The sequence below is a fragment of the Choloepus didactylus genome, chromosome 17 (genome assembly GCF_015220235.1).
Source record: "Choloepus didactylus isolate mChoDid1 chromosome 17, mChoDid1.pri, whole genome shotgun sequence".
Taxonomy (NCBI): Eukaryota; Metazoa; Chordata; class Mammalia; order Pilosa; family Megalonychidae; genus Choloepus; species Choloepus didactylus.
Window position 1 is genome coordinate 18,934,869 of NC_051323.1, and position 13,721 is coordinate 18,948,589.

General features: G+C 44.2%; 1 protein-coding gene across 5 annotated transcripts in view; it reads left to right on the forward strand.

Annotated features, from left to right (window-relative positions):
• SFXN5 (sideroflexin 5) overlaps positions 1–13,721 on the forward strand; it is a 131,788-nt gene that overhangs the window by 3,032 nt on the left and 115,035 nt on the right. For all 5 annotated transcript variants that reach the window (XR_005212451.1, XM_037807596.1, XM_037807593.1 and 2 more), the window contains exon 2: positions 8,043–8,111. Coding sequence is in view for 4 of the 5 variants with exons in the window: in XM_037807596.1 (XP_037663524.1) it covers positions 8,043–8,111 (69 nt within the window). In the remaining variant the exon portion in view is untranslated. The remainder of the gene's footprint in view (positions 1–8,042; positions 8,112–13,721) is intronic.

A 13,721-nucleotide genomic window follows, 5' to 3' on the forward strand; every position in this document is an offset into this window, starting at 1 on the left:
GTCTCCAGCCCTGAGTGACCCCACAATAGGAGGGTCTCTAAGGAGGTGAGACTAAGGATGCAGAGGTCTGTCATGGAGGTCCTGCCCTCAGTGCCCAGCACACAGTCGATGTCCATTGAATGCTAATAGTGCCCTGTGTTGGCCTGATAGAGACCTGCTTCTGGGCGGCTCACAATGCAGGGTACATCCCCAGAGCCCCCACCAGGGATACCAACCATCTTCATCCTCCAACCAGTCTCAGCAACTTTCTGCAGGACTCAGAGAACATCTTTCTACACTCCCTGGGTTTACCCCAGAGCCTCTTCTTCTTTTCATTCCTCAAGGGTCTCCCTCTGCTTGTGCAGATGCAGTGGGGGTGGGGGTGACATCAGGAAGAAAGAGCACTGAGCTGGATCAGAAGATGGAGAAAGACAGCTAGCCTTGGTGGACTTTGGTCCGTGACCATTTTTCTCTCCACAAGATGGTGGTGGTGGTAGTGATGATGATGATGATGACGACAGTGATGATGATGAAGAAGAAGAAGAAGTAGAAAGCCAGGAATTGTTCAAATCTTTTTATATATTGACTTATTTATTTCATTTTCACAACAACCTCATGAGGCAGGTACAATTATCCTCTATTTATAGGTGAGAAAACCAGGGCACCAAACAGGTTGAGTAACTTCCAGGGCAGACTGGTTCCAGAGTCCATGTTTAGTTTTTTTATTGTCGAACATATGAAAGTGGGGAGACTTGTCAGCGAACACTTATGTATCCGTCATTCAGCTTCGATAGTTACCTACTTAAGGCTTGTCTTGTTTCATCTGTTCACCCCTCAGCTCCCAACCCATGAATTATTTGGAAGCAAAGCCCCAATATCACATGATGCCACTGTACCTCCTGGTGGTTGTTTGTAAAAAAATAAGGACTGTTTTTGATTCATTTTTAAAATAAGCTTTTAAGTCTTGGAACAATTTTAGATTTACAGAAAAGTTACCAAGGTAAAACAGAGTTTTCGTACAGTCCTCACCCCGTTTTTCCTGAGGTTATCATCTCATCTATACATTTATCAAAACTAAGAAGCCACCATGGGTATATCACTATTAACCAAACCCCAGATGTGATTGGGTTTCACGAGTTTTCACACTGACGTCTTCTTTCTGCTCCGGGACCCCACTCAGCAGCCCATGTTTGTTTAGTCAGCGTGTTTCCTTAGCCTCCTGTGGGCTGTGACAGTTTCTCAGATTTTCCTTGTTTGTGATGACCCTAACAGTTTATGTGGAATACTGGTCAGGTGTTTTGTAGAATGTCCCTCAATTTGGGTTTGTCTGATATTTTTCTCATGGTGAGACTGTAGTAATGGGTTTGGGAGGAAGGTGAAATTCCCTCCTCATCACATCAGATCAGAGGGTTTTTTATTTATTGGTTTTAACATAGCCACAATGCTGTTGACACCTAAAATAATTATTTCTTAGGATTATCAAATAACCAGTCACTATTCACATTTCCCTGATTGTTTGAATCAGAATCCCACAAAGTCCACACTTTACATTTGGATGATATATCATTTTTTGTCTCTTCGAATCTGCTGGTCTTGACTCCTGTTTTTCATGCTATTTGTTGAAGAGACTGGGTTGCTTGTCCTGTAGAATTGCCCTCATTCTGAACGGGGGCTGGTGGCGTCCTTTTGGTGTTGTTTAATATGTCCCTCTGTCCCCAGTTTTTCTTGTAAACTCGAAGTCCGTGCTTTTAACTCTTACCCCATCCTGCAGGTGAGAAGGGGAAGGCAACCCCTGAGGCCTAGCCTTGCCCCCTTCCTCCCCCTTTCTGCTCATTTCCGCTCCTGACCTGGCTCTTTCCTTCCTTTCAGCCACAGACACCGTTTTTGGCATGTTGGGGCCCCAGACGGGAAACAAATACATGTGCTTCTGCCCATTTGGGTTGTAGTCTACCCAGAAATAAGGTTTTCTTGTTTGTTGGTTTATTCTTACTTCCTGCTATGATACCTGGGGGTCCAGAATCGACTGAGGTCCAGTGTAGCAGAGCAGAGGGGATGCACAGGGTCCCCTTGGGGGTACAGAGAGCTTGCTAGACAGGAAGATGCATGCTTCACTTCAAGGCTGAGAGGTTTGCATGGACTGAGAATTGGAAGGCAGAGGGGAGATTTCTTGTATAAACTATACAAGAAGACAAGTTCTAAAGTCAAGCACCTTGCAGGTTTGAGATTTACTGTTTCCCAGGGCTGGTCTTGGGCTGTAGAGAGTAGGGTCACCCCCCCCCCCCATTCCAGTGGCTCTCAACCCTGTCTGCACATTAGCACCACTGAGTAGTTTTTTGTTTTTCCGTTTTTTTTTTTAAAAAAAGGAAAAACAAAAATGCTGGGGTGTCTGGAGCCCACACCAGCCCAATGGGATCAGAGTCCCTGGGTGGAAGGCCTGGTTTTTGAAGTGCCCCGGTGATTCCAATATGCAGCCTGGGTTGAGAACCACTGGGCTGCTCCAGCATTTCTGCCTTTGGTCTAAAGAGTTCTGTGGATGTTTATTCTTAATCCAGAAAAGCAGAAATTTAGAGGTCTAAGCGCAGGAGGGCTCTCTGTTCCTTCCTGAGCCTTTGCCCTTAGCTGCTGCTCCCAAGGCCTGCTCCCTCGGAGTCCTGCAGGTGGAAAGAGGCACAGGTGCAGGCCAAGCCCTGTAGGTGAGAAGGCAGCCTGCTTTTGCAGGCCTGGAGCCCCCGATGAGAATCTGCTGAGTCACCCTTCTAGAGAAGCAAAGGGAAGGAATCACTTGGCTGACTCATGCTTCTGGTAAAGAAAAAATGAAGAGAAAACATCCATTGTCTGATTGGGTAAAGATGGGGGCTGAATTTGGGAGGGGGAAAAAAAACATACATTTTAAGCTTTTGAGAAAGTAAAAATTAACTCAGATTAGGAAAGTTAAAATCTTGGCTGCCACTCATCAGGCTGGGAGGACAGATACAGATAAAGCCAGCTGCAAAGAAACAGTGTTTCCCCCAGGACCCGCTGCCACTGGAAAGTGTCACAGTGACTCCCCTTCTTTGAGTGACCACTCTTTCCTGCTCACTGAGAAATCACATTCTCTGGAATCAGATATTGCCAGGAACTTTGCTGTTTAAAGCCATATCAGGAGGAACGGAACAGTCCCCTCTTACCTGGTGGAGCTGTGCCCCTCTGACTCAGAAAATCAATCTTGTTTTCCAACCTGAATGCAGAACTTCAACTAAAAGGGATTCTGGAAACTTCTGTAGTTTCTGAGGAAACAAGATCCTGTGTCCACTTCTCAGTCCAGGCCTGATATTGCCAGCCTTGCTTTGCTTTGAGCCTCTTAAAGCATTGTTCCATTTAAATTTTACCCCGCTTTTCCCCCTAAATTCTATTTGTTCCAACCCAGCTTAGCCTCAAGACCAAAGAACATGCCAGGCACGGAGTTAGACATGAGTTTAATAAGACTTACTGAAAGGAAAGGATTCTTCTCAGTGGTGGCCTGCAGGGGAAAAGATGGAAGTTAGCGCCCTGCAGAGAGTGGGGTGGGGTGGGGGGTGGAGTGGTGGTGGTGGTGGTGGTGCCAGGGGATGGTTTGTAAGGGTTAGGACAAGGACATTCCATAGAGTGAGAGAACAGAGTTTCAGCAGGGTCTTGTGACACAGGAACGTGTGATTTGTTATTAACTTAACAGTGATCAGGGGAAGGGAATTTCAGTACTTTGTTTATGATACATCCTTTCCCCCCACACTCCAGGGAGGTCTGATGACTTAACATTTGTCCCAGTCAAGCAGGCAGCTCTGAGAAGTAACTTACTTTCACTGTGGAGGGGAGGGGGCCCAGGTCCTGGGTCCCACACTCTGCTAGCCATACCTTCTCCTTTCTTTGGTGTGGCGCCCACAGTTCCTCTGGTGTGTGGTCTCTCTCATTGCAAAGAGTCAACAAAGCTGACTTAGGGTTAGGGTTAGGGTTAGTGTCAGAGTGCAGGTTTTGTTCCTGATAGTCTTAAGCTCACCTGGCTAGGACACTATCATCTGTGCCTTTCCAGCTCAGAACCCTTTTCTTGAATCTCAGGCCTATACTTCCAAGTGTTTATTGAAAAGTTACATCGGGAAGGCCTTCTAATGATCTCAGACTTACATGACAGCTATAGAATGTTTATCTGACTTTCCACTAAATCAGTGTGCTCTTGCTTCCCTTATCCTGATTAATAAGCATTAGTGTCAAACTAGAAATCTAGGCATTATCCGAAACTCTTTGTCCTTCCTCAGTAACCCTCGGTTAGTCAGCCTTGCTGTGTCCCCAGGACCTAGCACAGAGCCAGGCCAGGGCAGGTCCTCGGTAGCTGTCGGGTGAATGAGTGAATAGGTCCCAGGGGTGTAGTGCTGTTTTTGATCCCAGGGACATGCCTTCAAGATGTTGCTTATACCCCCCTCTGCTTGGTAAACTCACCCATCGCCCCATCCCAGCTCCTCAGGAAGAAATAATCTGAGGGTCCCCACCGTGCCTTGGGGTGCCTCATTTAAGCCTTGATCACAGTGTTCTGTAGTTATTTGTCTACTTATCTGTCTCTTTGGATGCACAGTAGGCTCCTTGAGGCCCTATTCATTGTGGTGTCCCCTGAGCCTAATTCAGTAGGGGCTGCAGGTGTCTGCCGAGCAAAGCATTTTATCTGGGCCTTTCTCTGACAGTGGCAGAGAGTGACACAGAGGGCTGAGCAGTGCCAGGAAAGGATCAGGACATGCCAGACAACAGGGCGAGTTAGAGGCTGGCAGGTTCCTCTGGATCTTCTCCAGGGGGCTGCTTTGCTCAGGCCGTTCTCCTTTCAGGCCCTCCCTTTAACCAACATACCAACTCCCTTTCCAATCCTGCCTCCCTTCAAAGCAGGGCTGGGGCTCCAGCCCTCCCAAGGAGCCCCAAGACCCCTTGGCTGCTCGTCCACCCCATCCTTCCTCCCCATGGCAAGTGTACCTGTGGAGCCCCTTCTAGTGGGCAAAACTGGCCTGGATGCCAAGGAGCTTACAGAAGAAACATCTGACAGCCCACATCCCTCAGGAGCTTGTAATCAAGAAATATATCAATTTGTATCTAAGCATATATTTTTTTCAATAGAAAATTGCTTCTACATATTATACATAATGTTGATTTTTTAATCTTAAAAACAATTATGTTCAAGTTATATAACTTAAAAGATACAGGAAAAAAAAATACCCTTTAATCCTATCACCCAGAGACAGTCTCTGGTAACATTGTAATGTATTTTCATCTAGCTTTTTAAAAATATAATTAGCTTTTTATTTTGAAACAGTTTCAGTCTTAGAGAAAAGCTGCAAGGCCAGTCCCGAGAATTTTGTATACCTTTTGCCTAGAAACATTTTGTCACATTTCCTTTATTATTTTCTTCATCTACAGGAGGATCATAAAGTCTAGAAACATAGGAAATATAAATAATATTATCAAGGACCTCGTCAATCTGTGAATAAACAAAATAATACCTACATTTCAAGATTTTACAGCCACCTATTATTTTTCTTCAACATTTGAGGGTAAATTACATTAATTCATATGCTCTTTATCCCTTAGTATTTCAGTATATTATCTCTTAAGAACAAAGACATTCTCTTACATAACCACAGCACAGTTATTATATTCAGGAAACAAAAGTTTGTAACCATATTCATGGATACAAAACTTTAATCAATGATCCATATTCCAATTTTGTCATTTGTGTCAATGTCCTTGTGAGCGTTTTTTCCTTCTCTGGTCCGGGATCCAATCCAGAGTTGTGTTTTGCATTCGTTGTCTCTTTAGTCTCCTTTAGTCTGGAACAGTTCCTCAGCCTTTCCTTGTCTTTATGACATTGACATTTTTGATAAACTAGGCCTGTTGTTTTATGGACTGTTGTCAATTTGAGTTTGACTAGATTCAGTCCCACTGGAATTCTTTGTAAGCAAAGTTGTGGACTTGCCAGCGTATCACATCTAGAGGCCCCCAGTGTCCATCTGTCCCTCATTGGGGATATTAATTTTGATTACCCTGTCAAAGTGTTTTCTGCTTTCTCCATTGTATAGTTACTTTTTTCTCCTTGCAACTAATATGCAGTCTTTGGAGAAGCAATTTAAGACCATCCTGTTCTCATCAAACTTTCCCTTTAGGGTTAGAGTATCTGCTGGTGATTCTAGCCTGAACCATTCTTTAATATCATGGTGATTTTTGAACTCACCGACCCTTCCATACTTATCGGTGGACTTTTTACTCTAAGGAAGAACCCCCATCCCCACCCCACTCCCTGTTTGTTTGTCAGTTTGTTTATATTTATTCATTCATACATGCATTCATTCATTCATTTATCTTTTTTATTATCAATACAGACTCATGAATTCCTATTTTATTCAATCCATCACTATCCTTATGTATTTTGTTGCTCAGATTATCCTAGATTTGGCCAGTGTGAGCTCCTTCAACTTGGCTCCTGTGTCCTTTTAACCTGTTCCCGTCATTTTGGTGGGCACTTCATTACTTTCTGGCACAAAGAAATGTACCAATCTAATCTTGTTACCTTCCCTGCACCAGCCCTGTTATCAGCCATTTGTTCCAAGGAGCCCTGGTTCCTTTAAGTGGGGAATTATATTAGAGACCAGAATCTGGGTGTCGTTCAGTTTTGTTGCTGTTCATTTCTATCTACCAAGCTCTGTTTATCTGTCTATTAAGTAGGAACATGCTGTTTATATCCATTTCACAAAATCATAAGCATTTTCCATTTCATTAATGTCTGCAAACATAATTTTGAGTGGCTGCATAGCATTCGATCATGAATAGACATAATTTATTTAACCAGCCTCCTTTATAAATACTGCACCAGTGACCATTCCCAGCCTGCACTTCTGACCATCTCTCTGAACTTCTCCAGTTGTTTCCTTGGACTAAATTCTTAGGGTGAAATTTTGCCAGGTCAACATGTATATATGTCAAGTGGGGAAACGGCTTATGCCATTTGAGTTATCAGAGGTTAGAGGAGCCACTGTTTTGGTTAGGAATGGTGCCGAAATGTGCTCTGGGCTGTGAAAGACAGCACCTGGCTGGGGTGGAAGTAGGGAATGAAAAGGGAGGCATAGGGCCTGGTGTGTGCGGGGGACTGGTGCAGAGTATTTATTGGGAAGCGAAAGGAATAGATGCTAGCTACAGGGTCTGGAGCCCCAGTGAGCAAGGGGAGGGGGTATGGAGACTTCTGTTTCCTCCATCGTGCAAAGGATGGTGCTTGGAGCACTGGGGGGCTCCAGGGAGGAATTTGGGGCAGAGCCCAGAGTGCAGTGAGACATGAACCCCCAGCATTTGAGCATTCCCCGTCATCTAGCTTGGCACCCTCTCTGTTCCCCCTGGGCTCAGCTTTGACTAGCTGGCTTTGTCCCCAGGGCAGAAGTCCCAGTGGCAGTACTGCTCAGTTTCCTTCCATTGTGCTCTAATGCCTGTGGCCCCCTCAGCACAAAGCTCTCCTTTCCTTTCCCAGGACCCCTGCTTTGGGGCAAGGCCAGGGGTAGGGGGTGGGGAGCTGGCCCCTCATCCTGCACCTTCTGCAGCTCCAGGACTAGGGGTGAAGGAGGACCCTGACCCCTGAACCTGGGGGTCATGCTTGATCTGGGCCTGTGGGGAGCTTCCTCCAGGGGCAGAGACTGAGCTGGACCTTGGAGAGGGACACCCAGGGAGTCTTAGGTGAGACAGGGAAGCTGGGGGTGGGCAGGAAAGGCTGGGGGGAAGCTGGGACTAGTGGTCCTCCAGAGCTTCCAAAGGGCTCTGGATATTGAGAGGGAGGGAGAAAAACAGGCACCTTGAAGAGAAGTGGAGACTGTCCCTGAGCGCTGTTTCTGCATCTTTCTGAGTTCACCTTACAGAGCCCTCAGGCCTGGCACCCTCAGCATGGACGTCCCACAGGCATTCATCTCCCACGTGGGGTGTCCTGGTTGCTGTGGGACCCCAGCAGTAAGAGTGAGCTGTTGGGTGGGGGGTCCTCATGTCAGAGGGCGGGCTCCAGCTGCTGATCAACTCTCCTCTCCCACCCCTTTCTCCAGACCTCCTTCTATGGCCGCTTCAGGCACTTCTTGGACATCATCGACCCTCGCACGCTCTTTGTTACTGAGGTAAGTCTCGGTTCTCTCTCTCGGTGGAGCCCCTTGGCTTATGTCCCTTGGCCCTTTGGAAGATCTGAGGGTCACCTTCCGGGGCAGGAAGGGTGGGGTGGAGGTGGAGAGGACAAGGGGGATGGGAGGTGAGAGGAAGGTCGCAGATACATGTAGAGTTCACACCCTGGGCTGCGGGCTTTATACATGTTATCACATTTCATTGGATCCCCAGCACCCCTTAAAGGCGGACATCATTGCTATTATTATTTAAAACTTTGACAAAATTATTACCATGTACATGAACCCTGTGCTCATTATAAAAGTCCAAAGTACAGGTATGTTCAAACAATACAAAAAGTATCCCTTTTACACCTCCCTACCCAGCTTCCTTCTCTTGTAGGTAATGATGCCTGATGCCTTTTTTTTTTTTTTTTACTTAATAGACTTTATTTTCAGAGCTGATTTAGGTCACAGAAAAATTGGACAGAGAGTTCCCGTATACCACCCCCTTTCACATTCAGTCACTTATTATTAACATCTGTGGTACATTTGTTCCATTTAATGAACTAATATTGATATGTTACCAGTAACTAGTCTATGGTTTACATTAGGGTTCACTCTGTGTTGTGCAGGTCTATGAAGTTTGACTGATGCATGATGTCATGTATCACACACAATAGTTTCACTGCCCTGAAAATGCCATGTGCTCCACTCTTCACCCCTCACTCCCTCCCCTTGAACCCTTGGCAACCACTGATCTTTTTCCTATCTCTATAGTTTTACCTTTTCTAGCATGTCATATGGTTGGAATAGACAGTATATAGCCTCTTCAGACTGATTCCTTCACTTAGCAATATGCATTTAAAGTTCCTCCGTGTCTTTACATAGCTTAGTAGCTCATTTCTTTTTATCAATGAATATTCCATTGTATGGATGGACCATGGTTTGTTCATCCTTTCACCTTTGGAAGGGCATCTTGGTTGCTTCCAATTTTATAAAATTATGAATAAAGCTACTATAAACATTTGTGTCCAGGTTTTTTGTGTAGACATAAGTGTTCAACTCCTTTGGATAAATACTTGGGACCACATTTGCTGGATTATATGGTAAGACTGTGCTTAACTTTGTAAGAAATTGCCAGACTGTCTCTCAAAGTGGCTGTACCATTTATCATTCCCACCAGCAACAAATGAGAGTTCCTATGTTCCTATTACTCCACGTCCTCACCAGCATTTGATTGTCAGTGTTTTGGATTTTAGCCATTCTAATAGGTGTGCTGTTGACATTTAATGTTGGGTTTATTAAGGTATAATTTATCTTGTTTTTAGGTGTATAGTTCTATAAGTTTTGACAAACATAGTCAGTCATGTAATCACCACCTCAATCAAGAGATAGAACATTTCCATCACCTTAAAACGTTCTCCCATGCCCCTTTGTAGTCAGTCCTCTTCCGCTATCCCCGCCTCTGGCAACCGCTGATCCGTTTTCTGGTCTATCATTTTGATGTTTGCAGAAGCCATAAGAATAGAATCCTACAGTCTGTAGCCTTTTGGATCTGGATTCTTTCCCTTAGCATTGGTTTTGAGATTCATCTACGTTGCTGTGTTTATCAATAGTTCATTCCTTTTTATTGGTGAGCAGTATTCCATATTCTATTGAATGGGAATTCAACTGAATTTGTTTGTCCAGTCATCTGTTTGTGAACACCTGAACTATTTCTGGTGTGTAACTATTATGAATAAAAACCACTGTGAACATTCTTTGTGTGGACGTATGTTTTCTTTCTCTCAGGTAAATAATGAGGAATGGGATTGCTGGCTCATATGAAAAGTGCATGTTTAATTTAGGAAACTGTCAAACTGTTGTTCACAGCAACTAGACAATTTTATGTTCCTATCAGTGAAGTGTGTGAGTTCCAGTTGCTCCGCATCCTCACCAACACTTGGTATTGTCAGTTTTTAAAATTTTTATTTTAGCCATTCTAAGAGGTTTGCCTTATAGGCTCTTCATATACATTTACAAGTGTGTTTGGGAATGTGTGCACAAATAAAATAGCACTTAATGTGAGCCAGGCCGTGTTGTAAGCATTTAACATGCTTTAGTTCATCCAATTAACTAAAAGCAACCCTAGGAGGTAGGTAGTATTATAATTTCCATTTTAAAGATGAGGCAACAGAAAGAAGTTAAGCCTCATGCTTGTGGTCGCACAGCTGAAGAGTGGTGGAGCCAGGGTCTCCGGAACCCTCTTAGCCAGTTTGCTCTCCTGCTTGGGTAACTTGAGTTTAGGGAACTTGCCAGAGTTTGCTCAGCTGGCAGAAGGCCCAAGCTCTGGCTCTGGGTCCCTGCACACTCTGGGGTAAGTTCCTGAGCCTCTGAGTCTGTTTCCTGAGTGGACAGCACTTCATGGCTCATCTTTTCTGTCCTGAGCTTGGACTTGCTTCAGCCCTGGAGTTGACCTGCTCTGGGGGGAAAAAGCCATGATGGGAAGAAGCACAAAGCTTGCTGGGTGCCTTGACCATCCCTGTCTTGCCCTGTGGGAGCAGCCCAGTGATTGGAGTATGGGAATTACCTTGCCATGTGGTTTCCTATTACATCTCAGCAGGGATGAAGGGCCCAGGTATTATACTGGCTGGCCTTACCTGCTCCTTAGGGTCTGCTGCCTCTTGAGGTCAAGGCTGTTGTGCTTCTAGGGTCTGTCTGGAGCCTCCTGAAGAGTAATCAATTCTGTTACATAAACATTTGGAAGAGCACAAAATTAGAGCCTAGGTAATGTGTCTTTCTAGAAAGTTCCAGAACTGTGCAAAATGAGATATAATTACAATCCTAAAATCACAACACATGTATGGTGGGTGAATATATCTCAATAAAATTGCATTTAAAAAAAATCCCAACACAAATGCCACTTGCTTGATGGAGAGTCAGCATAGGCCAATGCTTAACTCAAAGGACAGAGATGCTGATGGTTGACTTTAACACATGCTGAGAGGTGGGTGGAGGGAAACCTGGGAGATGGGAAGGTATTTCAGTGCTTCTCAGATTACCACCAACAGGCAGGGTCTTTGGGGATGGGTGACAAGCTACCAGGTAGTTTGCTTCCTGGGCCAGGGGGCTGTTAACCCTCATCAGAGATTCTGATAGACTTTCTAGAAAGATACATACCCCACCACCCTACCACCCCCCAGCTAGGGACTGTTTCCCACACTACCTGCCAGCCTTTCAGAAAGTTTCTGCCCACAGAAGTTCCTCTAGGCCCTAAAAACTCTGGAAGGGCCATGATGGCCTTCATTCCAGGAAGCAGTGGGCTTGACCCTTGCTGGCTCTAGCCCAGACAGGTTGCTTAGCAAGTCACCTCCATTAAGGTAGTGAGGGATTCTCTTACCTGAGCCCCTTCCCCATGAGCTAAGGTGTTACCAGGAGGACCGGGCTCCCTCTCTTGCTGAGCTTTGTACACAGACCCTGGGTGCATATCTGTGAAGCCCTGTTTCTTATCCAGAACCCATGGCTGGCATCCTGGGAGGGAGTGTGGGGTGATGGCTGCCCAGTTAGAGGGGATCTGGGACGGGCCTGTTTGCCAGTGAGGGTGGGTGGGAGGATAGAGGAGGACATGAGGATGTGGCTCTGGATCTGGAAAGGTCCTGGACAGCTTGAGCCGTTTACTGACCTGGTTTTGAGGGTCATTAGTTGAGTCAATAGACAGATTCATATTGACTGAGATTTTTTTTTAATTAAATTAGTTTTATTGAGATATATTCACATACCACACAAATCTTGATGGAGTTTTGTAGTTACTTGTCTGCAATTTATAAACTACCAACCTTTAAAAAGATCCCGACCCCTGTGTGTGTAATGAGGTGAAGACAGTATTATTTACCCTAATCTCTCGTAGAAAGAAGGCTGTCTTTGTTCTAAGAATGCCTTGAACAAGCCTTCACAGGAGTGAGGAGTCTGCTCTGCTTGACAGAGGGAGAAGAATTGTGCTTTTTGATCCTAAAAGGAGAGAGAAGGAGAGGGAAAAACAGTGGGGAAGAGAGCAAGAAATGAGTGGTCAGCAAAAGAAACACCACAGCAGAGGGGTCAGGGCTGGGGCCCTTTCGGGACTGATGGTGCCCACGTGCTTGCAAAAGTCATCGTGATGTTGCAGTATTATCTCCTCCATCATCATTTCTGGAAACTGGCATTAAATTCTGCCCGGTCCATAAAATCTCTGCGAGAGAAAATTATTTGGGGGGATCTTGCAGGGCTAGGAGTCTCCAATCCACAGGGCACATGTGCAGATTCAGGCCCCAGAGGGAAACCACCAGGAGCCTGCAAAAGCCCAAGGGGGGAGGTTTTGCCCTTCCGTACAGGCCATGGAGGGGCAAGGCTGTACCAGCCGACATCTACAAGTTACTTCTAATTAGGGACTAAACATGAAAGGAATTGCTATTCTGAATTCAGTAATTAAGGGAAGGGATGGATGACAGATTTTCATCCTGAAGGGCATAGAAAGCTAAATGAAATAGTATTGATAATACCAGCTCAATGCTAATATTGGTGTAATCATCTGAAACTCTTTGGGGTGTACTGTAGGATACCTATCAGATGGTACTTAGGGGGCAGGACAGTTTGGACAATGAATGTCTTTCTTCTGTAAGCCTTAAATAACTAAAAATCACTTTTGCTGTTTTTTTTCCCCTGCTTCTAGCAGAAAGCCCTAAATATTAGAAAACCAATTAAAGTCTAAAGAAGAAAATAGAAACTCCTTATAATTCTACCTGCCAGAAATAATCACCATTAAGATTTTGGTATGTGTGTGTGTGTATATATATATATATGTGTGTGTGTGTATATATACAAAATTGAGATGATTTGTACATTAGAAAATAGACAAATGGGCAGATAGAATCATGATATATATGCATATATGTTATATATATTTCCATATAACGTATCATAAGCTTCTTGTCATTAAATGTTCTTTCAAAACGTGTTTAATAATTGCATAGTAAATCATCACATGGCTATTTTATAACTTATTTAATAATTTTCTCTATTGTTAACCATTTAGGTGGTTTCATGTCTTTTGCTGTATAAATAATATTACAATAAATGTCCTCATACATAAATCTGACTATATTTCTGTTTATTTCCTTTGGATAAATTCTTAGAAGTGGAATTTCTGGATAAAAGACTCTTGAAGTGTTTTGTTATAGATTGCCAAATTACCCTGCAAATTGTACCAAACCTGTACCAAGATTATATCAGTGTATACTCGCAAAAGCTGTGGGTGAGGGTATCAATTTAAATGCATTCTCGATAGCATCAGGTATTCTAATTTTAAAGCCTTTAATGGAATTTTTAATGGAAAAATTGCACAGATGTCAGTACCCTTGTACACTTTACATTCTTGTCTATCTGCGTTCACTTAGGCATACAGATTACATTGAACAAATACTTTTTATTTGCTTTTTTCATCTATTTCTGTTCAGGTTTGCTCAAGCTGCCATTACGCAAAATACCAGAGATGGATTGGCTTTTATGAAGGGGGTTTATTAGTTCACAAATGTCCATATAAGGTCCAAACTAAGGCATCAACAAGAGGATTCCTTCACTGAAGAAAGGCCAGTGGCATCCAGAACAGCTCTGTCA